A 27654-nucleotide genomic window follows, 5' to 3' on the forward strand; every position below is an offset into this window, starting at 1 on the left:
AAAAACGGGCCGAGTCGTGATGCTAGTTCTGGAACCTTTTCTCCCTCAGTTGGAAAAGCGAGCTAAAGGTACTACTTCCTTGCTCACAGCAGGAACACCGCTCTCATATCTGGTGTGCAATTTTTGATTAAAGTCGCCCAATATAATTAAATAATTCAAACCAAAATGGAGGTGCATTAAAAACGCAGTCGGGGAGCAGAGCTAACGAAATCCCAAATAGTCGTCTCATGTCTTTTGCTGTTTTTCATGTAGTCATGGTTCGGCCCCATTTCTCTGCACCCCTGCAGAGTGCAGTGGGGTGAGTGTGTATGTGAGGAGCTTCAATCAAGCTCTAAACAGAGAAGAAGGTGTCACGTGATGACAAAAAAACACAAGATGCAGGACACTTTTTGCTGGCACTGACATGATAAATGCACAATTCAGAATAAAGGTTAACTAAATCCATAGGTGTCATTTACACTGGGGACGCTGGGGACATGTCCCCGCCACTTTTTGAAATGGCTGATTTTGTCCCCACCACTTTTTGAAAAGGCTGAATCTGTCCCCACCACTTTTTGAAATGGCTGATTTTGTCCCCACCACTTTTTGAAAAGGCTGATTCTGTCCCCACCACTTTTTGAAATGGCTGATTTTGTCCCCAAAACTTTTTGAAAGCATTTGGTTAAAATGTTCTGAAAAATCAAACAAATTTATGCGACTTACAGTACACTGCAAAAATGACTTTCTTATTCATCTTGTTTTCAGTAGAAATATCTAAAAATACTTAAATTAAAATGCTTTATCTTGATTAGCAAAATGACGTAAGAAAGTAAGTCTACTTTTTAGACAAAAAAATATACAATTTAAGTGAATTTGTGATTAAAACAAGCAAAAATATCTGCCAATGGGGTGAGAAAAAAATCTAAAAATAAGATTAATTAATTTAAGTTAAATGTTTTCACCACATTGGCAGATATTTTTGTTTGTTTTAAGCAAAAATCCAATTAGATTGTATAGTTTTGTCTAAAAACTAGACTTATTTTCTTACACCATTTTGCTCATCAAGAAAATACATCTTGATTTAAGAATTTTTTGATATTTCTACTGAAAACAGGACAAAAATACTAAGTAAGACAGTCAGATTTTCAAGAAAAAAAATAGTATTTTTGTCTTGTTTTCAGTAAAAATATCTAAAAATTCCTATCCAGTCCTTCCCATTCACTTAAACGGGGCATCTTTTTTGTCGTTTTATTTATTGGTTTCTCAAAGTTTTTTAAACCATTTTCGCTTGGGTTTAGGGTTAGATTTTAGATTTGCTTAATGAGGTTATTTAACATACAGGTTTCTCCATGTTTTTGTCCATATTTAAGCCATGGTCGCTTGGAGTTGGGGTTAGAGTTGGGGTTTGGGTTAGGATGTCATTTTTATATAACAAAAAGTTGTTCTAACCCTAAACCCAAGCGAAAATGGTAAAAAAAGCAAAAAAATTGAGAAACCAATAAATAAAACGACAAAAAAAGATGCACCGTTTAAGTGAATGGGAAGGACTTGCGTATCATATGCACACCAAAGTGGAATTTGGCATATGTATTGCAGTTTTACACTTCGTGCTATTTATACGCATCTTCAGGAGACTGGGCTCAAAAATTCTTAAATTTAGATGCTTTTTCTTGATGAGCAAAAATCTAGTTTTAAGACCAAAATATTAAATTTAAATGATTTTGTGCATAAAACAAGCAAAAAATCTGCCAATGGGGTAACCAATTTTTTCTTAAATTTAGTGTTTAAGAAAAATTTTCAAGATTTTTTTGCTTACCCTATTGGCAGATTTGTTTTGCTTGTTTTATGCACAAAGTCACTTAAATTTTATATTTTTGGTCTAAAAACTAGACTTATTTTCTTGGGTCATTTTGCTCATCAAGAAAAAGCATCTTAATTTAAGAATTTTTAGATATTTTACCGAAAACATGACAAAAATACTAAGAAAACTTCTTGAAAATAATTTTTTGCAGTGCGTGACTGGTTTTGTGGTCCAGGGTCACATGTTGCAATGTATGCTTATAGTGTGTTTTCTTTTACATATATAATGGATTTCATTGGAATCATTGACTTAACTAGCTGCTGTTTTCTACAGTATGGTGCTTTGGCACTGTTCGGTTGAGCTGGTGTTGTAGGGACTGTTACATGTGCAGTCGACATTGTTGAGGGTTTTATGCTGAGTATTTTTGTGTTGTTGACCGGCCTACACTAAGCCCATTTTTGATGCGCCATTATTCAATATTTTTCCCGTCCTGCTGTAATGTTTTTTATCTGATCTTTTGTCCCCACCACTTTTCAACACAATCTGACGCCCCTGACTAAATCTAACCTAAATGTATTTTTTAAAACACCTTCAGTTTGTGATTAATGGAAAATGATAAAATTTTAGGAGGAAAAATTAGAAAATAGTAGGGATGCAAGATATTATAAATTTCGTGGTATTGCGGAATTAAATTTTCCCGGTACAACTGTGGTCACGTGATTCGGTAAAACATTAGGTCTTTTCTCAACACTCAACATGTGTAGTTTTTTTCCGGCCAAGTGAAGCGAGTGGAAATGCTTAAATAATTACCGTACCGTGGGCATCTTACCGAAATATTACTGTACTGTGAATTTTTGATACCGTTACATCCCTAGAAAATTGTGTATTAATTTAATATTTAGGGTTGTGCCATTACCTACAGTAACATAATGTTAAGGATATTCTTTTATATACCAAAATAATATTTTTATGTAAAGCAATATATTCCTTTTTCTTTATATATAAATGCTTTTAATGGCCACGGTGTGAATACTGTGTGTGTATTTATGTGTCTTGCTCCTTTCATTTGTTCCCTTTGGGGGAGTGAGCAGGTGTCCAGTGACCCTGAAGAGGGAGACACGGGTGGGTATGCGGTGAAGCGCATCCCTGGCTCAAATGTCCCCTGGAGACCGGGGACGAAATATCCCTCCTTTGTTAGCGGCCATCTCTCACTCCCCCTTTCTTCTTTACCTCTCCCTCTTTTTTGCCGCAGTGAAATGCATTGTGCTCAGGTGTTTCTACTGAACCCCTTCTCCATTACAGGATATTAAGTCCAAAGAGGGCAAACAGGCCGGGTCGACTGGGCTGAGCACATCTTTCTCTCAGTGTGCTCTCTAATAGAGTTTAAGGGTGAACTTGGAATTGTGAGAATGGAATTGAGACCCTTTTATTAGAGGTGGTACACACACCTCTTTCGTTTCCACTCTTGGCTTTTGCTTGACAAACCCCGCTTTTTCCCCAAACAGAATTAACCTCCACTGAGTTTGATGTCAAAAGGGCTCCTTCGCGCAGGCCAACGGCCTATTCGCGCGAACACAATCAGGCTCAGAGGCGACAAGCTGAAAAATCTTGAAAGCTACAAATGACTCCATTTTGAATTCAGTATAGAAAGGGGAGTCGGGGAGAAAGGGTAAAAAAGCCAAACAGTGTGTCAATCATTTGGACACACTTTCTTCCATAGTGACGCCAGGCACATGTAAACAGGAAATCTTTTGATATGGCTGGGGAAAGCTTTTTTCACCATTCAAGTCACGAGACATCTTGGGGGGTGGAACGGTAGCTGACGGTATTACCAAAGATCGTGTAATAGAGTGAAGTGGGACACACTTAGGACAGAACACATTATATTGACTGTCTCCTCGTGGACTCACTAACAGTGCCAGCAGCTGTCTCTTGTTAGAACTTAAGCCTCGACAACTGCTACATATGCCACAATTCAATGTGAAAATTATAAAAAACCCACACACAGTTCTGTTAAGTGTCAACACCAGCACATAAAACAGTCTAAACAAATGCTCCGTTCCAAAACCTAGTGAGTTGTTTATGACGGCAGGCTTTTAAGGCATCATATGCACATCACCAAATGATTGAATCATTGAATTCCGCTGCTTTAAAAGATTTTGAACACATTGTAATTAAATGTCTGTAACTTCCTTGATGTAATATATTGATATGTATCTGTTTTAAATTAGCTTAGAAATCTAGTAGTGAGGGCATAAAAAGCTGGTTTTAAGACCTCAACTCTGGGGTATTTTGTAACAACACCCATACCCCTGTATATAAGCCCATTTAATTTTATTTCAAACAATAACATAGTTGATTAAAAAGCGAGTAAAATTGGAACATAAAGTTGAAAAAGAAATAACAGATCAACAACAAAAAGAAACAATTTAAACACTTTTGTAGAATAACTGCACATTCGGTAAAGATACATGGGATCCAGTATTTCTATTAGCCATGATATTTCATTTTGTATTATTATTATTTTTTATTATTTAATTAAAATATTAATTTATTATATATATATATATATATATATATATATATATATATATATATATATATATATATATATATATATATATATTATAATAATAATATTATTATTATTATCTGCTTTTATTATGGCTTAGTGGTAGAGGATTGTGTTAGCAGAGCAAATGGTCATAGGTTCGAACTCAGGGAACACAAACTGATAAAAAATAAATGCATATGTTGTAATGCACTGTAAGTCACTTTGAATAAAAGCATCTGCCAAATGCATAAAATGTAAATTATTTTACATGTAAATGTACAGTAATGTGCAAAAGTCTTAGGCCACCATGCCAGAATTAGATTTGTCGTTTTTGCAATGTTATAGTGATCATATATTATTGTTTCTCAGTCTCTTTAATAGAATACATCCAGAAAATAACAGGAAATGTGTATTTAGTATTAAAAACTGTATAAAAATGTAAACTGATGTGTCAGGTTTTTAAGGTAAACTCTTCCACTTGAGCAATAGAAGGAAACTGCAGGATCTCTTAAACCTAAATAAAATTAATCCTTATTTATAATTTTAAAGAAACTACACTTTTTACTTAATTCTGCTCAAAAACGCTCAAGATGTGATTAGTGCCAAGAGAGGTCACAGTATACACCAACGATGCCTAAAGAAGACATTTAGTCCTGAAAATAAATTTTTATAGCATATTTCCTGTATATTCTGTTTGTATCTTAATGAAATAGATTGAAAAATAAGTATGGATGGACATTAAAACTACTAAAACAACACGTCTGGTGGTGGTGGCCTTAGAATTTTGCGCAGTGTATGTGTTACTTTAGTAAAGACTTTTTAACATCCATCACCAAGATCACAATTTTACGACGATCAACATAATTCACTAGAAGTCAAATATTACTTTCTTTTTCTCGTCATGATAATGCTTTATAGGGCACTTTACCTGGTTCATTGGAACAGAGCTGACATATGGAATTTATTTTTATATCCAGGAGAGAAATGCATATCACACACTGATATGAACACACGTACGCACAGGACCAGGGCTGCTTATACAAATATTAACTACATTCTCGAAAGAATGAACTTAAAAATGGTAGAATAAGCTCCCATTGGATGAGCGTGCCCATACCTGCCGTCATCAGAGATATGAGAGTCGCCCAGCACATTCATTTCATAATGGAAGCAAATATAATGAATCTACACACTCAGCGCTTTGCCTTCCTTAATTAAGCCAAAAGGTGTTAATGAAAGTGATTAGATAAGGTCTTCTTAAAGGTTATTTGCACACAACACCTGTTAGTCCAAGGAATTTTAATAAATGAGAACAAGTGACAGGAGAGCGTGTGGAGGAAAGATAATGAATAAATCAGCTCTTCATTTACTTCATTTTATCCCCTATTTTCGCTTAAAATGGTTGTCCTTTACATCACTGTCAGCAGTTTCAATTCTCAACTCGCTTCAGGAGCAGGAGAGAGAAAAACAGAACTTAATTCATTTTCAATTGGATATGAAAAGTACAACAAGACACAAATCTAAGAGGTTTTCGCATGAATAAAAATGTAATCGGAAAAGTGTGTGAGGGTGTGATGACGTTTCCCACCCGCCGAGGCCCCAGCGGAAATGCGGCGCGGGGCCCAGAGGAAACCTGTCACCTGAGCATTCTTTGAACCATCACAGCTGCTTTGTGGAAATGAACGACAGAACTAAAGAAATATGAGAGAGAGAGAGAGAGAGAGAGAGAGAGAGAGAGAGAGAGAGAGAGAGAGATCGTCGCTACCATCACTTCTCTAGGTTTCAAGCATGATCAAATTTGCACTTCAAACCGCCGGGGCCTGTTAACCAGCCATTGTGTGTGTTCACTCATGCGAGTGGCGCATTCCAACGATGGCTAGGTAAGGTCTCCTAGCGCCAGACACAAAGACGGGCCTTTGATTGGGCCGTCGGAAGGTCCCCTCAGGGCCAGGAGAAGCAGCGGTACAGGTACAAAGAGTAAGAGGACGTGAATGTATTGACTTCATCGTGCTGGCTATTGACTCCGCGGCCATTATAATAAAAGTCAAAAGAGTTTGATGATGATAATGTTATGCAAGAGAGATGTGACAGGTGTGCAGAATCAGCAATATCAGACTTACGACGACACTGCAATTTTAAGATGTTCAGAAAATCCATACATATTTTGTTGGGTTGTGTACTGAAAGAATCAATTTTTGACAAACAAGCTCATGTGAGATGTAAGCAGGATCCAAAATAAGCCCCACCAAGTGACAAATTTAAAGTATTTGCTTCGGCAGTCCTTTTATAATCAATACATAACTTAAGTCAAACTTTTACTATGATGCTCACTGATGTTTGTGAATGTGAATCTAATAAAACCATAAATAAACTATGTAATATACACTCACCTAAAGGATTATTAGGAACACCATACTAATACTGTGTTTGGCCTTCAGAACTGCCTTAATTCTACGTGGCATTGATCCAACAAGGCATTCTTTAGAAATGTTGGCCCATATTGATAGGATAGCATCTTGCAGGTGATGGAGATTTGTGGGATGCACATCCAGGGCACGAAGCTCCCATTCCACCACATCCCAAAGATGCTCTATTGGGGTGAGATCTGGTGACTGTGGGGGTCATTTTAGTACAGTGAACTCATTGTCATGTTCAAGAAACCAATTTGAAATGATTCAAGCTTTGTGACATGGTGCATTATCCTGCTGGAAGTAGCTATCAAAGGATGGGTACATGGTGGTCATAAATGAATGGACATGGTCAGAAACAATGCTCAGGTAGGCCGTGGCATTTAAAGGATGCCCAATTAGCACTAAGGGGCCTAAAGTGTGCCAAGGAAACATCCCCCACACCATTACACCATTGCATTAATGAGAAATTGAATAGGTGTTCCTAATGATCCTTTAGGTGAGTGTATACTAAAATAGAAAACAAACGTCTTTTAAGAAGCCATTCAATGGAAATCATTAATAGGGACAAAAGTTAATATGTTCAAATTTATTAAAATACACATGAATTTTCTATCTTTACCCAACATTGACAGGGCCGTCAAAGAGTTGATTTTGGATCCTGAGTACAGGACATGTAAGATGCACGTGTGCCTGTTTTGTCTGGTTGAATCTGAATTAAAAGACTGAAGAGAGCTCAAGTGGAGCTCTGCTTACCGTTCTCACTGTCTGACTTATTCTCGTGCTCCGTGTCGGTCAGGGTCAGCGCTGAGTTGGAGCGACTGGACAAGCAGGAGTTGCGTCCGGACTTCACACCCCTGCCCCAGAGGCGCATGGCACGTTCGGGTGACATCACCCCCTCGTTCTCATTGTCCATGTCTGAGCCAGCGCCGACAGAGTAGCCGCGATGAGGGAGGCCCATCTCAGCGCAGAAGGCCAGGCCACGGCGTGTGGCCGGTTCACATATCCCCAGCTGCCTCAGGTTAAAGTTCTGGCCTGTAGGATAAATTCACACAGTATGAATATATAAACACAGCTATATACATATTTTATTCATTATATTACATTTATGCATCTGGCAGACAGTTGCTAGTCCTGTAGCTTAGCTCTTAGAGCATTAAAATAGCAAAGCAAAAGGCTACGGGTTCGACACAAATACTGCCATACTGATAAAAAAATGTATCGCTTAAATGCACGGTGAGTTGATAAAAGCATCTGTGTAAATGTAAAAGTGTTATTGGAAGTGAATCGACCCCACAACCTTTGCGCCTAGGAACACGTACATTATCCATATATCATTTAGAAAAACAAAATGCTATGGTATACAAAACACACTTGTTAGGTAGCAATATACTGTAGTAGCACACACACTGAGAGACAATCTAAGTGCCCTAGTTATGAAAAGAAAACAATCAATCGACACAAAAGAAGCTCTTTAAACGTCCTGTTTTGAAACTCTGACTGGGGTTTTCTGCGATTATTTTTAATATGTGCTATTTAAGTATCAGCAGAAAGAAAAATAAATGAAAGACCACTAATTCCCCAGATGCCTCTTTCCAAACACACACATTTTAAGTATATGAGCATGAGAAAAGGGAGTTTCTTCTCACTTTAGGGACTAAGAGAGCTCGCTATTACTCACAGACTGGACATCATGATAAGTGGTTCTCATTGTGAGCATGGACTGGACACTTCCCCATATGTATCTTTGTGTGTTATTGGGAAAGGGATGTATCTCAGGTATGCTTTGTTGGCTGATTCTGTCGGGTGCTTTGAGCCCATAGAGCATTGGTAAAACACAAGCTGACAGGTAAATGGACTTTGCTGGCAACCGGGGAGCCATTTGTGGAGTGCTGGGCAATGAAAAGATCCACAGCTCCAAAGAAAAGGGAAGAGGAAAGAAAAATAAAGCTGTAAATTGATAGTGCAATTTATCTTTTTTTTTGTTTTTGGTCTCATCCTTTTTTTTAAGGTGAGAGACATTGTGTCAACTGAACCAAAACCTAGACAGAAAGCAGAGCTTCTGTAAACAACTCTCTTCCTTTTAACACACACACAGGCACACAGAAGGCAAGCTAACACCACATGTGTGGAACAAAGAGACTATCAAGTCTCATCAGACAGTCAAATAGCTGCAGACTTAGCAGTCTGCCCCACAATGCACTGCAAATATGAGTCCTGATCACTGATCTATATAAATGACTGGATTGCGCATGACGTCACACTTGCGAAGCCACCGCGCCGCCATGTTGGTATACCCAAACGTTCTATTAAATCAATGGACGTTATCAGATTTTAATGATAAAACATCACTTTACTCATCTTCGTTTTTATATGTGAAGTTACCCTGTACATTATTACAACACAAACGTCCAAAGCATGTAAATAGTTATTTACTGAAAGTTGTACATTTTGCATTTTAATCAGTTATTATACATTCATCTTCATTACAGCATCAGATCAGCAGACAGACCGCAGCATATTTAGTATTAATGAAAATAAACATGCTCATTCTGAAATCTAAATAAATAATCATGCTTTGTACCGTATGCGCATGCAATAATTTGCTAGTTTTGTAATTATGTTATCTAAACTTACAAGTTACCTAAACTTACTCAGATAAATAACGCTGACCGTCACAGTGTAGCTGAATGTCAAACAAAACTTTATTTATACCCGTGTCATTAACAAATGCTACAGACACACTCACATTAACGGTTTTTTATAAATCCATTATCCTGCCCGATTAAAACATAAACATTGCAAATAACACCAGAATTAACAAATAATTAACGTACACATATCATAAAAATTAACCTTGTGTAACTGATATGCTGTAAAGGGGGTAAATTTTGATCATGATTTTGAATGGAAGTCAATGACGCTCTCTGCCGGTTGGGTATACCAAGATGGCGGCTCGAACTCTGCGCTGGCTTCACCTCACGCAGTTACGTCAAGCGTTCTATGCGCAATCCAGTCATTTATATAGATCAGTGGTCCTGATCGGTTTTTGGAACCGCAGATAAAAACACAGATGTCTGCTGTAAAGACCATGCCATGTGAAAAAGGAAACACAGACATGACCTACTGTATATAAAAGAAAAATCTTAAATGATCTTTCTTTAACATGTCAGCCGTTTGTCCTATGAAATTAAGAGTTGCTCCACTAATCCCTTCTATAAAGAGATGCTAAGTATTGTATTTTAAGCCTTAAAAATTTTTATTGAATCAACTCGGATTTAGAAGTCATTTCAACTTACTATTATTTATCATGAATAGAGATGAGTTGTTTTAACTACAGGTGAGTTGTTATAACTTGTAAAATTAAGTTGACTTTTCTCAACTATAATTTATAAGTTGTGACAACTGTGACAACAACTTTTACAGTGTTTATTTGCCAATAACAGCAAAATAAAGTGTGACATCTCATCAGAACATTTCTCATCAATTTATTTATTGCTTAATTATCTGAGCAATTCAATCCAATTTAAATGTATTGTTCTGTACTTTCAATTTCAATTTGCATTTTTTGAGGATTAAAATATAGCTGAGATCTTCAAGTCTCAAGAGCAACCTCTGAGCAATAAGTTTGGGAATGTGGGAAAGTAACATAAAGTTAATTGATAAGTGATAGGTTCCAGCAGTCAACACTCAAAAATGTGGGAAAATAGTAAAAGTAAAGCTGAGAGGAAAAAGTGAGAAAAACAACAAAAAACTGAAACATACACAAAAACGGACTGAAACCAGCATGCTACAGTCATAGCAGGATATCTTAGGGTGTACTCAGACTATCCAAACCAAACCGCGCTCAGGCGCGTTTGACCCACAAAGCCTAGTTCGTTTGACTATTGTGTTCGCTCTGTACCACGCCCGGGCCCGGATTGGTAAATCGCCCCCCGGCCGGGTTGCAGAGGTGGGCTGGAGCGTGGTTCACTTGGGCTGTGGTGTGAGTGCAATCGCCCCTGAGCGCGATTTAAAAGGCGAAGACGTCAGTTGCGCGAACACTCACCTTCATCTGCCTCCGTAAAAACCTTTTGATGCACGCAGCAGGGTTACGTTAATGTCCGAGCTGCACACGTGACAGACCAACTAAGCAATATGATGACATGTAAGAAGGCTGTCTGTAATCGCGCACCAAACGACTCCGAATAAAAAACACAGATTTATCATTACGGTGTTAAGAGAGAGCTTTAGTTCCTGCTTTTTTCAAAACAATCGCATCTTAATGACGAAAGCGCGCCCGGGCTCGAATCGATAAAAAGTACAGCGTGAGTGCGTGCATCTGGGGGAGTAGGGAGGGGTGACAATCGCGCTGTGGCATGGTTCGGTTTGGATAATGTGAGTGCGCCCTTATAAGTCCTAGTCCTTCCTGACTTCAAGTCAAAAAGCTATATATATAAAAAATATATGTGTGTGTGTGTGTGTGTGTGTGTTTTATAACTAAATGCAATTAATGCATTTAGTGGTAGGCACAAAACAGATCAACAAACACACCCAAAGTGAGTATTCTCACTGAGAAAGGTGGGCAGACACTTGACTAATTGTCATCCTTTAGCACCATGCATGTTGCATGGCAAGCCTAGTTGTGCTAAGTGAGCTTGAAAAATGTGTTTCGCTGTGAGACGGATGATGTCTTGTGATGTGTACCTTCCACACGTATTTTTGGAAGGATTCAGATAAACTGCAGCAATTAGCAGCGAAAGGGAACGACGCGGCAACACGTCTAAACAGCCGTTTACACGCTCTTTAAAACAGTTTTAATGAACTGACTGCACTCTCTAGGGCTGTGCACAGTTTCATACCGAGTCAGAATCGCTGCTGAAATGAGCAATTATTTATATCCATGTCATGTTGGCACTGCAAGAATGACAAGATATAGCTGATTTTCTGTAATCAAAATGTCAGACTACTTATACGACTTTATTTTTGTGATTTATGGAGGTGACTGGAGGAATAAAATCACATGTCTTCAGCGTTTGAACCATTTGACAATTTCACAATTAAAATCAAATTAGTTTTGCACAGAAACGACTGAACTTGAAGTTTATAAATACAGGTGCGATTTAAGACACGCAGACGCACACTAGAAATGTATGTGCGTCACAAATATACTGCAAGGAGGAATGTGGCACAGATGAGGAGATCATTATGTTATAGTGCGTTGACAGATTGGTACAGGTATACTTGACTTTAACTGTAACATTATCACTACCGTAAAAAGCGCATGTGTTGATATTATATAACAAACAATAACTGCTACACAAAGTTTTATTTAAATAAAAATTCCTCATAAAAATATGTATCTTTAAAATGTGTCTGCATATTTAAATGCATTGTTGCATTAAATAAAACGTACGATATATAACTTAGGCTAGTTAAAAATATGAATACATCAACATATTATTTTACAATTTTGAAAAAATAGGGTTGTTCCGATTGCGACACTAATATCCGAAATGCCGCCGATAACACACAAAAAATGGTATCGGTATTAAAAAAGTACTTGAAGCCAGTAAAACGGTGACATGTCTCATATATGCCTTGCTGCAGTTTCGTTGGGTGGAACAAGTATTAGCAACTTCAAGGGGTGGTTTCCCAGATAGGGATTAGTTTAAACCAGGACTAAGCCTTAGTTTAATTAGGGAATAAACATGCCTTACTAAAAACCTGACTTGAGTGCAAAACAAAGGGCACTGATGTTTTTAAGATATGTCAGTGCAAGTTGTTTTCAGTTTGGACAGCTCTTACATTTATTTTAGTCTAGGACTAGTCTAATCCCTGTCTGGGAAACCATCCCTAAAACAAGTTACTTAAAGCATTTAAAGACAACACCCCAAAGAACATGATGGCTACACAAAGGCTAATGCAGATATGGATGAGCTCTGCTTTATTACTCAATAACTTAATTCTATAAGTATAAGCACCTTTTATGTGCTTTTGTATTTAAAAATGTAAATGCCTTTTTTAACAAAATTGTTTCTGGACTTTTGAGTGTTAAAGAGATTATTTTCTTTTTCTTAAATTATTATTCATATATAATATTTTTTATATTCCTAGATTAATTTTTTAAACAATTATATTCTAAAACCAAAATACCCTTTTCAGTTTACAGTGTTTGATGTGTGGTTCTTCTTTACTTAAGAAAAAAATAAAATTATTATTGTCAAATGTATGTCAGATAATAATGTATTTGTCCATGTTTTGTTATGGGATAAGTCTGAAGCACACCCTAAAATAATTTGATAAATTCATACAGGGCTTGTAGTATCCCAGATATTGGATCAGTACTTGGTATCTGCCGATATCCTGAGCTGAGGGATAAAAAGGGTGTGTAAAATACGTTCATAAAATATACACCACCACTCAAAAGCTTTAAGTCACTTGAGTGAAGGTGTAGGCTTAAATGTTTCAAATAATTTTTTATGGACAAAACTAAATTATGCCCAGAAAAAAAAGAAAAAATTCCTTTAATAGTGTTTAAAACCAAACATATTTTTATATTTTCAACATAAATTGATTTATAAAAACGTTTTTGTCAAAACATCATTTCAAAGTTACATTTGTGTTATTCTATAGTTTAAATGAGTTTACTATTATAAAAAAATGAAAAAAAAATTAATAAAGAATAAATGACCTCAAATCTTTGAATGGTAGTGTATGTAAAACAAACAAGTAATTTTCTTAAGACTTAACACATTGCTATTGCATATTCTTATTACTAAAATAATCGAAAAAACAGAATAAAAATATGTATGTGCTGCTTGACTTAAATATATTAAAAGAAATGCACAACTACCACATTTACCTTTATAAATTATAACAGTTTGTGTTGGGACTGTTATAGCTGTAATTCTTAATTAAAGATTTTTACCCCCCCCCCAACACACACACACACAAATGAGAACAACACACACAATAAAAACTATATTTAAACCCTAAAAATAAAATTCTCCCACAATGCATGAAAATTGAGAATAACTACAAACTTCTTTCTTCTTTTTATATTCCATTAACCCCAAACTGAACAAAAATTTGACTCCACATTCAGCGATTTGAAAAAAGCTTTCAGTTTAACAGCCAAAACGACTTACTGTATAAATCATTTGCCGTTCTTTTTGTCTGTAATGATTTGCAAACTGTGTTTTGTGGAACGAGTCTGTGGAGCAGACTGCATTCCATGGAGGAAGCTTATCTGCCATGGTGAGAGGTGTGTGCAGCTCCAAAAACAATGAGGCCCGAAGAACTGCAGCAGCAGACAAAAAGCTTTCCTCGCATTTACGGAGCACCAGAAATAGTGCCGAAATATATTGCTCCCTAAAACGGATCATTTATTCTGTCATTTACAGGCAGGCTCGTAAGCTTTAATGGGTAAGATTCTTCAAATGAAAAAGTGGCAAGAAAAATATGCAAACATTAAAACAATAAAAATCTTGCATTTTTCATTTAAAATTATTTACTTTATACCTAGGCTACATGATGTGAATAAAAAATCTATTTTAAAAATATATTTGGTGATGCTTAAAATAAAAAAAACCATGGGAACCTTACTGAGTCACAAAATTCCATATTAAAACAATCACTATAAAAACGGCACATTTTAATGCAACGACTATAAAGATGAAAAGAAATACGTAAAATCATTGATCCCCTGCATTAAAAGGAATTAATAAGGGCTATTAACTACAGGAATAATCGGGGTTCTGCTAAAGTTCAATTAAAGCCATATAAATTCCAAATGAACACCAATTAGTGTAGATGAAATTGTACAGGATAAGATAATTGAGCAATTATGGCTTTTCTGCTCAAATATTTATGAAGTGTTAATTTGAGTTTGAAAGCAATCAATGAACTGGTAATGACCTTTATGGAACTTTGTAATGGAACTAAACGGCGGCACTTCTCAGCAAGGCTACATTATTTCAGATCTCGGTAATTCCAATCTGCCATTGTTGTGTAATGGCTAATTAACAATTTTATTTGCCTGCCTGGTCCTTTATATTCCGCAAATTAATTATCTTGGTATGGCTTTTTGCTGTGGTCGAAAAATACATCACATGGGAGGAATTAGTTTCATGAAGAACACTAAGGTTATGCCAGGAGACTGGGGTTAGGTGACGTTTGCTACGGGGTGATTATAGAGAGTGTTGCAGACCATGTATGTGCAGTCTCAAGAGCTTAACAGTGTCTGCACAACATCTGTGAGCGCCTATGCACTAACACAGTCTCTCTCTCTTTATGATAGAGTGGACTAACCTGCATAATGGTTTGAGGCGGGCTGCTCCTTTACCCCCTGCTGTAATCTGGTGTCACTTCCTGTGCTTTCTAAAATAAACACACTCAACAGACAGAGCCTGTAGCACTTCAGTGACTGATAACAGCTAGACTGACCTTCAGCTTAACACAACACTTACGTTAAGGGCACACAAATACGGAGGGTTAACCTCTATCACAACACACAAACCACAACACGAGAAAAAAACTGACCCAAATCTAGGCTTGCGCAGTACGAAACTCACCTTTACTGGTGTGTATTTTGATGAAGCCTTAAATGCGGGACAAAGAACAAAAGAAAAAACACGATGAAAAAAACCCGAAACAATAGTACTGTAAAAAACTCGAATGTGAGGGAGTTTATAAAGCGAGCTTTGTGTGAATGGTTTCGCACCCCCTGTGCACATAATTAGTAATAAAACTGTGGCCGACCGGGGCACATTGCAAACTTCAGAACAGTGCAATAATGCTGTTTATGTTTTTATGGTGCCATTCATTATTGCCAATGGGACACATGGGCATACGTTATAAAGAAAACTTCAGATCTGAAAATGAGAGACCGGGACCAGGGGTTCGAATAATGCTAATCAGAGGAAATGCTTTATTTCGGTGCCCTGTCGGTGTGTGTACATAAATCTGTCTAATCTGTTTTGATTCGACTTCATTTTTCAATCAAATGAAAATAATTGTTTTGTCAGAGAAAGTGTGCAGTGGTGCCAGACCAAATTTAATTTCCTCTAATTACGTATAATTATGGTTATACATCCCATATATCATTATTCCAATGTAATGCATCCAGAAATGCATTCTGGTTGTATATGTCTATGCAGGTTACTAATTTAACACACACCAAAAGCAAAATGCAGAAGTTTGGTTAGTAAACTACTTGCCAATTGGCTGGTGTGATTTTATTGCAACAGTACATGGCTTAAATTGCATCATATTAATGAAAATCAACCACTTTAACTTTATTTTATTTAAAAGGTTTGTTAAGGATGCTTTGTTGTCTCTTGAACCCAATATGCGGACAAACGTGGAATATTCCTCACATTAAGGCACCAATCGAAAATATGAGAGCAAAATATAAAAAAGGCCATTCATGGTGTGTTACAAATATGCAGAAAATTATATTTTGGAACACAAATTAATATTTTGTAGACAAAAATGTTTTCTTTTTATAAAAAAGTATTAATACATTTAACGTTTTTAAAAAAGGCTGATAAAATAATTTTATTTGCAAATTCTAGGCAGTAAGGTGGCTATTTCAAAGATGCTAAAATATAACAGTTTTGATATATTTTGGTATTTAGTAACAACAAAATTCAAATTGTTACATTTGTGTAATAAATAAAAAGAGTAAGTGACCCTAAACTCTCTTTTAATAAAATAATTTCTCTCTAATGGCAGGCGTGGCAAAAATCTCATCCACTTAAAAGAAGCAGGCAGAGCTGATTTCATCGACATGTGACCTCTGTGCTTGATGATGTCACACTCCTCTCATCACTGAGATAAAATTTGCCCAGGTGACTCACCTTGGCGTGTGTACTCATCAGCCTCTCGGTGGACCATCTCTTTGACGTGGCCTCCGTACAGCAGGCGTGAGGAGTCGTGGTCGAAGGCCTTGAGGGTCTCACTGGAGCTGTAGGATTTCTGGGTGGGCACGCGGCAGTCCTCGCTGTCGCCAGATGAGCCCGTGTAGCGGCGCTCTTTCTCTCTCCTGCTCTTGGTCAGTGAGCAGTAGGGCCTGCGTTCTTTCACATCCATCCTGCCCGCATGACGCGGTGTAACGCAACGCGACAACCAACTGGAGCCCTCGCTCGCCGCAGGCTCCGCCCAACTGTGAGCTTACTGTTGTCTACCTGGAGAGTGAGAGAATGGTAACAGAGAGAAAGAGAGAGAGAATTAAAAAAAAATGTGTAAACTAGCAGTCACATAGCACGCTAAGCTGTACACTTAATCTTTCCGGGATTCGCAAATCCTATCCACCTTCTGGACTGTGCTGAGACGGCATGAGCATGTCTTCTTTCGGAAGACAGCATGAGAGTGTTTTCCTCCTGCGTGTGTCTGCGTAATAGACATTCCTGGAGGTTTTGAATGTAGTTTTTATAAATGTCTACAGGCTCTGAGCCAGGTGTGTGTGAGTGTGTAGGGCATACATTATATATGAAAACATTATATCCTAACATTATTAATTTTTGTAAATATTAAGGAACATTTCAATTAAACCACACTCAAAAACTCAATGTTCTGTTTAATTTAAATCTTCAAATTTTCAACACTGCTGTTTATTACAAAATGAACACGATTAAGAATTATGTTTTTATTTAAGTATATAAATCTGCATAATAAATAAAACATTTTTAACATTTACATGCATATATTTGAACTAAAAATTAGGGCTGGGAAAAGATTAATCGCGATTAATCGCATACAAAATAAAAGTTATTTTTTGCATAATATATGTGTGTGTACTGTGTGTAATTATTGTGTATATTTAACCACACACACATACATATATTCATGTCAGATTTTTTTATTTATATATAAAAATATGAATAAATAAATAAATAAATAAATAAATAAATAAATATATATATATATATATAATACGTATATATATATATATATATATATATATATATATATATATATATATATATATATATATATATATAAGTGTGTTTATATGTACATAATAATTACACACAGCACACACAGATATATTATTCCAAAAATAACTTTTTTTTTGTATGCGATTAATCACGATTAATCTTTTTCCAGCCCTACAAAAATATTAAACATACAACTCATTTTGAGTAATAGCAGATATTGTTAAAGGATAGTTTTGAATCAGTTCATTGCAGTTGATAGCTTGAAGCGATTCACACAAATTTTTCAAACTTACTAAATTTAAGTAAAAAAAAAGGATCATGATGTTAATGACAACATATTTCAAAAACCTAATTACTAAAAAAACACATTAACGTTACTATGATGATTCACAAAAAAACACATTGTGAATACATGAGGGATATTCAATATGCCGCCCAGTCAATACAGTATGTTGCCCAGCAGACACTCACAGTACATTAATGTCTGTGTTACCGAGAAGGGTTGGTTTCGTTTTGAGAGTTGATAAGCTTAAGAGGTCATGATGGGACACTGGGAGGGGGGAGCGTGTGTAGGTTGTTGGTTAATTGATAGTCAGGCTTTTTTAACCCGTAATATGTCAAGAATTACTGATAACCACGATACAGTAAGAAGGAGACTGAAACAAAACACCGGATCAGGACATCTAAAGCGGAAGGGATTGAGAAGTAGAGAGAAAAAAACAAGCAAAACAGCCAACAACCTTTCATTAAACTCTGCCAGCAAGAATTAATAAAATCTACCTAAAACATGCTGGAGAAAATATGAAGAAACTGTAAGAAAAAAAACAAAAACACATTAATGGGAGATGGTGGAGTAATAAATGATGGTGAGGGCCCTGGGGTGCGTTTCAAATGTTTATTAGTCCAAAACCCTCTGCTTCTAATTCTGGGTCCTGATAATCGCTGTACTTTAATTTCTTTTTTGGCTGGCCCTTTTTTGGAGCTCTCCCAACATACATGCTCTGCTGTTCATGCTCAAACATATTTTTTTCATTTGTCTCCTTTCTTCCGCTCTCTTTTGGAAGGGGCTTTCTTCGTTTTTGGAAACGTCATGCGTAGATGGTTTTTAAAAAGCTTCCCTATATGGACGTGTTAGTGGACTGGAGACTCAAAAGGAACAGGGGTTCAGAAATGTTTATAGGTGAAGACGGTTATGAGGTGTTTTCTTGTTTGAGAAAGAGAGAGAGAGAGAGAGAGAGAGAGAGAGAGAGAGAGAGAGAGAGAGAGAGAGAGAAAGCAGAACTCAAAATGTGTGAGCAGACAGAGCATCTGAGGTCCTTCCTACACAGATCAGCAATCTATTTGGCTTGTACTGGAAATGGACCTGACCGCATTTGAACTAGCTTTAATGGGATTTGGATGCACACACACACATACACACGTTTTCATTAGTCTATAGGTATTGTTTAAATACTGAGACCCCATCACACAAATCTTTTTGTACATCATTTTTTAACAATAAATTAGGGCATCATTAGATGGTCCTCACTATGTAGGCAAAAACTGACACAAACACATACACTAACATATTGCTGCTCTGAGTAAAGCTACAGTCTATAACTTGCCAGCTGATCTCAATAAAGTGTGTATTACTGTTACCAGAACTTACTTTTTATTTACTATTTATCTTACTACCACCATCATAAACTACTAACCTTGAGAGAACTTTACCTTTTTAAAAGTATAATAACAGATATTTTTAAACATTTTAATAACAGATATATTTTAAATTTGAAAAAATTAATAAAAATTAATGCGCTCACTCAATCAATTCTATCACTGTTAAGCGTTAATCATCTAAATTGTTACACAGACGATTTATGGCTTTTTAAAATAAAATGAAGAAAAAATTAATAAATGGTAGAATATATTTTTTCTTATCAGACAAATTAACAAAAGACGCTTTTGTCTATGAAGAATGAACGGAAAAATAATCTGATTCTTCTCTGGCGTCATAAATGAATTAAGAGCGGCTGATCAAATGCATTATTGGTAATTAAATTCTTAATTAAAAATGGTTGCGGTTCAATGACTAGCACCCAGCTTTAAATAGGAAAACACTGACATCACTAATACGGCAAGTGGTTCGTACAAGAGCACAGTTGGGGTAATCTGAGCGCTGTATTAGCATGGGAGTCTGGAAAAAAGAAAAATAGTCCCACTGAAGGATCGTTTACGTTTGCCGTCAAAGAGAGTGAAGATGTTAAATTATCAATGAGGATCTATTAGTGCGTCACGCTCCATTGGACAGAGCAGAACCACTGATGTCCTGCACAAATCAAGTGTCTTATTTAAAATAAATAATTCTAAGTGAAAAATGGAAAAAATAAAAGTTGTGATGGTAGAAATATGTCTGCGCGCCTGCTTGCGTGTGTGAATCTGGAAGGACGGTTTATTTGTGCACTGAAGAGAAATGGCCAAGTCTCCTAATAAATCAGATAAGCACTGTCACATAATATTTAAAACTGTACATTTTCTTCTCATATGGAAGGCTCATGCTGAGTGTCTGACACTGAGAAGTTATTGCGAGCAATATGTATTTATGATAAACAGTGTTAATGATGGTTCACAGCGCAGATGAATTCTGAAATATCCTGGGTTGTGGGAAAAAGGCCCACAGACAGCCAGAGGGGAAAATACTTAACGACCAGATGAACTTGAAAATCCACAACTGTCACTGTCCTGTTTTATTTGCAAATCACCTCAACCATCAACTTTAGCTACAGTCGATGTACAGAAATTACACTTTTTCTCTTTCATCATTTCAATTTCCAATTAAACAAAAAACGACCACTTTTCCAAAATGCAAAAACAGTGACCCCGAAGTGGTTCCTGAAAACTCCCCTTGCCAATGGTCAGAAAAACAGACAGCCCTACCCCAAACTCATGATATTGGTTTAGTTTGTCTATGCCAGGCTGAGAGCAATTTTTTTAAAGTGTCACAGATCATAATGTTCTAGGGTTGTGCCAATAGTATCGTGTATCGACGATCGCCAGACATATCACCAATTGCAGGCTTTCATGACGATGGTTGACGATGGTTATTATTATTATCATCTTAGTTTCACTTTGCGCGAGAGAGCTTGTAACGCGCGTGGATTCCTTCTCGCACGCACCTGGACTGGATTGGTCCACCAATCAAGTGACTTGTCATAACTGATTAAAAAATGAACAAATATATAAATGAGTAAATTACTGCCCCGCCCCCCAAACATATCATGTATCGGCGATCTCACTAGCCTGGTTCTACCAGACTCTCGTACATTTCATTTGTACAGAGTATGGACTCTCTCCTTTCAGAAACGTTTACTTCCTTGTAGGCGGGTTCTCTGTTAAAGCAACACTATGTAGTTTTTTTTACCTTTAAATAATGTCTCTAAAATTATTTCAGTGATAAAACAACTTTTAACTAGACAAATTGTAGTGTTGCTACCTGAGCAGCCTCCTAGCTGCTACAAGCACACTCTGAAAGTGGCGGTGGAGGGTAGAGCACACAGCGTCGCCCTTCCCCCTGCCTGCAGAAGAGTGTCTGATACAAGGCACTGTTGCGCTTTTCAACCACATGGGGGAGCTGTAAGTCATTTTTACATGGAAACTACATAGTGTTGCTTTAAAGTTCAACACTATTGGATCTGCCCAGAGTCACTCAGGATCTGCCATGGCCAATCGCTAACGTGTGGTCGTGATGTATATCATGCGCCGAAACCAGCCGGAAGTCCGAATGATCAGAGTAATGTTTAGAAAAAGATGTCTGTCAACAAGAGATGCAGGTTTTGTTCATCGAATTTAAGAGTTCAAGGAACAATTGTAAATTTTAAATGTATATTTGGCACTAAGGACAATGATGTATTCAGTCAACCATCGAAGCTGGGTCTAATCATTAACAAAAAGCCGCTCTGGTCGTTGACGCACAACGACACACAACATCAACGTCATCGTTCTCAGCCACACCCTCTGTTCACTGATTGGTACTACAAAAATCTAATTTCTCGATACGCTAGAATAGACTGAAATCCCAGACGTAGTACTGAAGAAATAAATGAAATTGAGCGGAAGTGCGTAGGAGAGCGCAGGCAGGCTACGATCTCACAGGCTGATGATCTCAAAATTGGGCATATCGCCCAACACTATAGTGTTCATATTTTTGGTTGTAGGTGGGAACTACGTACAAGTTGTTTACTCACTGCATTAGTATATTAACCGAATTTGACGCAAAAGTATTTGATGAAAGTAAAGTATGTGTTGAGAGCATTTCGATTATCAAATTTTTGGCGTTTAGTGGCTTTTGCATCTGAGCTCTTTATATAGTTTCTGCAGTATACAGTCTCTACATACTAAGATAGCACAGGATAGAGCTGATTCAGCTGTAAACACCTAAAAACTACTAAAACTACCAAAGTCTTGCATAGGAAATAACCCTAATCAGTTTGAATATATGTTTTTGAGTGTTTGTAAAATGAGTCACTCCATGATGAAAGAGCTGTGTGTTTTGTGTGTGCGAATCATTAGGACGCGCGCGCGCGCGTGTGTGTGTGTGTGTGTGTGTATGTGTGTGTGGTGCTGGAAGGTCTGTGAGAGCGGATACAGGAATCAAGTCAAGCGGAAAAGTAACACTTGGCTTCAGAGGGGGATTTCAGCTTTAACCTGCTATAGCCAAAGATGAATATTCACTCTTTAAACATGTGCATGTGTGTTCTTTTGCGCTCATGTATGTTTGGACAAGACCTTCTGGGCTTTATAAAAGATCTTAGCCAGTTTCTAAGGTTACCTGTGTGTGCGTGTGTGAATCATACACAGGTGTAGAAATGGAAAAAAGAAATGGAAGACTAGAGATGGTACAACTAGAAAGAGTAGACGGACCACTAGATAAATGGTGTAATCCAAAATTTGGCTCCTGAACACCTTTTCTGTCACAAATAAAAAAAATAGTATTTATTACAAATGTTGCTGGTTTGTTTACTCCTACTTACTGACTTTAGCTAAAGAACCAAAATGTATGATTCCATTACTGCCAGTATATTATGTAGGATATATGTGACCCCCCCCTGTAAAACCCCAACTAAAGTCATTTTTTTGCATTAAAGGCGGAGTCCACGATGTTTGAAGAACGCTTTGGAAAAGGAGACGGGCCGACTACCAAAACACACTTATAGCCAATCAAATCAAATCAAATGCCGGGTTGTGTATGTGTGGGGCGGGTCTTTTAAAAGAAGGTCCAGATTCTATTGGGGTAGGGGCGTGTTTGTTTAGGTGATTTCAAATATCAACATTGGCTTTCAAACATCATGGACTCCGCCTTTAACTGTTTTATACGTAAAATCATCCTAAATATTGTAAAGGACATTCTTTAAAAATATAACCTTGATATATTTAATATTGACTGAGTAAAGTCATGTTAAAGATTGAAGTCAATATAAAATCAAAGATTGAAATCAAACTGTAATGTTTTCAATCTCATTATTAGATCATGGGGCTTGGATTTCAGAGGCAGGGTCACATATTATTAAAACACTATTATTAACGTGCAGTACATATATGTTGTAGTTATTGCTTACATAGAAAGAGTTTCCAAGGGTCACCAAAATGACAATCAAGGCAATTGATTTGCCTTAGGCACTTACGATAGCCAAGTGCACAAGACTGCATGGTGTCCCATCAGTCAGTTTAGGTTGCCCTCAGGCACCACATTTGCATCCACTACACATCACAACACTTTGCCAAGTTTACAGCAATGTAGACTAATACCTGTCTATGGGGCATTACGTCCCCAAAATCTGGACAATGAAAGGGGATCGCAAGGGCTTAGAATGGCTATTGGGACAGAGCCAAGAAGGCCAGATTGATGTTTCTCTAACATCAATTTGAATAGCATCATTTCTTTTGTATCAATGCGTAGGTTAATATCCTTATCACAACAGCCAGAAAGAAAAAAAAGGAGAAAGAGAGAAATGATAAGTAAGAAAGCCAGCTAAATTACCAGCTGAGTACACTTGAAAATGAGTTCATTCAGAAGGTTAAAAAGCAACTAAAACGAACTGGAGAGAAAATATTCATCTTCTGCAACACTGCCAAATCTCCCATCATTCTCAACAGCTTGGAAACATCAGCTGGGCATTTCCACTTTTATGAGAATTTCTTCTCTCCATCTTTCCTCTTTTTTTTGGCCGGTGGGAGCTTGTAGGTTTATGTATTGCCAGCCTGTATGATTTGAAAGCTCTGGAACAGAAGTAACGCAAGCCAGACCGGCACAACTGTATCTAATATAAACTTAGGAGTTCTGCAGGAAAGCAAGGGAGGGAGCTTTGTAAATTGGGATCAAAGGAAGGAAAAGTTTAGTGTTAGCTGCTGTCAAGATCTTTTGTTTAACCCACAAATGCCATCATCAAAAAAGCAGCTTTACTCTCCTGCAGTTAATCTTTTCTATGACTGTTTGAATCGGTGAGATGAAAGGAGTGTGGAATTACAAAGGAATAAAGAGAGGAATGGACAACAGACACTAAAAGAGAGAATGAATCAGGTTTAAATTGGAAATGACCCATTTTTCTACAGCAAAGGATTACCTATCTTACAACACCCATGTTTTCCAAATGCTCTCTCTCCTCTGTTAAGTAATTGTTCTGGGCTGAAACTATACAAAACTGAAACTGATCACCTGACCTTAAACACTGTTGTTTTTATACTCCGCTAGTTAGTAATACTATAACCTTACCCACACTCTAACCCTAACAAAAAAATTCTGCATTAACAAAAAAAATGATTTACTATATAGGAGCAATAATCTTATATCTCTGATGAAGCCAATACGGAAGTGACTTAAACTGCAATTCATCGACTGGCCACTAGAGGCTGGTTCCAAAAGGGAGTCGATTCCCATAGATCGCCATGTTAAAATGCCCAACTTTACAGCAAAAAATTACAGTTGTTTACAGCCTTTTATATAGATATTTTTGCCCTTCATGCCAACTGTGGGTGGGAGGGTGCATTTTTTGTAACTCATCCGTTTAAATTATAGCCTATTAAGTCTTAAAAGGATTAGTCCAAAACAGATAATTTACTCACCACCCAAAATGTTGATGTCGTTCTTTGTTTAGTCAAGAAGAAATTATGTTTTTTGAGGAAAACATTCCAGGATTTTTCTCATTTTAATGGACTTAAATGAACCCCTACACTTATTAGTTTTAATGCAGTTTAAAATTGCAGTTTCGACGGAGTTTCAAAGGACTCTAAACGATCTTAAACGAGGCATAAGGGTCTTATCTAGCGAAACGATTGTCATTATTGAAAATAAAAATAAAAAATATGCACTTTTAAACCACAACTTCTCATCTATCTCCAGTCATGTGAAGCGCCAGTGCGACCGGACGCAATACGTCATCACGTCAACTGGTCACGGAGGACATATGCGAAACTACGCCCCAGTGTTTACAAGTGTGGAGAAAGAGGACCATTCCAACTTTGTTGTATGTCGAATAATACTAATGAATGTCTTTGTGTCAGTTTATTGTTTAAAATGGTCCGCAAATGTGCGTTTCATATATGTAACACGTGACCTTTCCACGGCATTACGCAATTACGTGAGGTCGCGCTGGTGAATCACAGGGCCGAAGATAGACGAGAAGTTGTGGCTTAAAAGTGCATATTTTTTATTTTTCTTGACAAAACTGACAATCGTTTCGCTAGATAAGACCCTTATGCCTCGTTTTGGATCGTTTAGATTCCTTTGAAACTCCGTTGAAACTGCAATTTTTAACTGCATTAAAACTGTTACGTGTTGGTGTCCATTAAAGTACATAAAAATGAGAAAAATCCGGGAACGTTTTCCTCAAAAAACATAATTTCTTCTCGACTGAACAAAAAAAAGACATCGACATTTTGGATGACATGGTGGTGAGTAAATTATTTGGATTAATCCTTTAATGCTCTGCATAATTAAGGGCATGGTCACTTGAGTGACGGGATGAACTGCCACAGCTGTCACTACCGCGAGCTAGGCAGGTGTGGTTTCAGCAGCCAACCACTTCAGCTTCACCCACGTCGGACCTCTTTACCCTTTTTCGATTATCCGCGAGTGACCTGATGCTACGATGGCGACAACAAGCCCCGCCAACTATTGGCTTCAAAAAGGCCCTTCACAAACCTATGGGTGACATCACATACACTAGGTACATATTTGTTACAGTCTATGGTTTTTTTAAATAAGGACGTTCTCAAATAAAGGGTACGCATTTGTCCCCAAAATACAGAAAAATAGACACACATAGACACACCTTCTGTCCTGACTATACACAAACAAATAACTGTATTTTAAAGTAAAACTTTGGCTATTGAGATGTGAAATATTACAACGAGTCATAAGAGATTTGTGCTTGCTTTGACAGCTGAAAAGTATGACCTCTAATAACTAAAATATGTCAGAGTGTGTCATACATCATGAAATGCCAATAGTGTGGAACTGTGGTATTCAGTCAGATGAGAAATTCTGCCTGTCTAAATGTTGTAAATACTTTCTCAGACACAACTTAATAAAAATAAATATACATAAATATACATTTCTGAATGCAAATCTTCCATAAAGGCAATAATTTATGTAATAAGCCAATTTAGGGCTCCCTTACTTCCGATTAAAACATGGCTTTAACAGTGAGCGCTTGGCAGTTTTGCGTGCAATATGTTTCAGATGGACTGTGTTCACTTTGTGGGTGTGACTTCTGAAGTTGACTGTAGTGTGTGTATGGTAAGCAATTATCTCCATCAGCAGAGTGGTTTAACTATGGGACCAAGGCATTTAGGCCACATGCTAATAATCTGAGATCTGTTAAGAGACAGACTCAACAGCTTGAGCTCATCAGACACTCTCCCGAAAAGTTGGAAAGAAACACAGAAAGAAAGGGTGTGAAAGACAGCGAGTGACAGAGAGAGAGAGAGAGAGAGAGAGAGAGAGAGAGAGATATGGAGGAAAAAAGGTAGGGGGTAAGAGTGCAAGATCGCGTTCACCCTGCAGAACACCCAGACACTGACAGTGAGGGCTGGTAAAATTGGAAACAGAGGAGCTATCGACATGAGAAAAGCGAAACATATCAAGGTAGGTTGGGGGGTCGGATTCACAGAGGTTGACAGAGGCTCCTTGTGGAATAGGAGGGTTCAACGTGGCTGAACATGGTGTGAAATTGAAACTTTTGGACGGCGTTGCAGCCGAGTGGCCGCTACATAATCACCGGAACAGCGACTGTATGGAGGGGAGCGGGCCGAAGAAAAGTAGCCAGAGACTTCATTTCCAGATGGCAGAATGAAAGCTCTGCTCACTGAAGAACGGACAGAGATAATCTGTGGCGGCCCGCCGGCATCAAAGCGAAATATGGTGTAACTCTTGTCGTAACTCAAACTTTTCTTTCTCCTGTTCTCTGGCTGAAAGTATAGAGGCATCATTAAAATGTTTCAGTTCGAATGGTTGTCACTCTTTGCTTTGAGAAACATTCAAAGTCGTGTCACAGCATGGCTCCCATGCGTCACTCTGCCACAGCGCCCCCGTGTCAAGAACGCCATGCCAAACATGCAGGAATGACAGACGTTCAGGCCCATCTTTACCAGGGAGAGAGAGAAAATGCAAAAGGATGAAAGAGAGTTTAGGCAGTTATTGTGTTGTGTGTGTGTGTGTGTGGGAAGAAAAGGAGAAAGGAATGAAGAGAGATGAGTGCGCGAAGGGAAGAAAATGAAATAGAGCGCCAGTCTGTTAAACATCGCTGATCACCCAATATAAACGACATCATTCCTCTCAACAAATCGCACCCAAATGCTTTCAGCTGGAAGTGTTTACCTTCTCCCCCGTGTATGTCTCTGCTTTTCTCCGGCTGGGAGATTTATGTTGCCTTGCGGTGATTGGCTGTAAGTTTAAGCTGACATGGTCAACAGGATGCCACCCAGATCCAAATTAGAGTAGCTCGTTCTCTAAAC

The 27654-nt window shown here is 37.5% G+C and overlaps 1 protein-coding gene across 14 annotated transcripts in view; it reads right to left on the minus strand.

The window, feature by feature from the left end:
* Positions 1–27654, minus strand: part of tenm3 (teneurin transmembrane protein 3) — a 693684-nt gene that overhangs the window by 257701 nt on the left and 408329 nt on the right. For all 14 annotated transcript variants that reach the window (XM_055205043.2, XM_055205039.2, XM_073862719.1 and 11 more), the window contains 2 exons: positions 16585–16911; positions 7499–7777 (listed from right to left, as the gene is read on the minus strand). In XM_055205043.2, the coding sequence (XP_055061018.1) occupies positions 7499–7777; positions 16585–16816 (511 nt within the window). In that variant the 5' untranslated portion in view covers positions 16817–16911. The remainder of the gene's footprint in view (positions 1–7498; positions 7778–16584; positions 16912–27654) is intronic.

Source organism: Misgurnus anguillicaudatus, chromosome 3 (assembly GCF_027580225.2).
Source record: "Misgurnus anguillicaudatus chromosome 3, ASM2758022v2, whole genome shotgun sequence".
Lineage (NCBI taxonomy): Eukaryota > Metazoa > Chordata > Actinopteri > Cypriniformes > Cobitidae > Misgurnus > Misgurnus anguillicaudatus.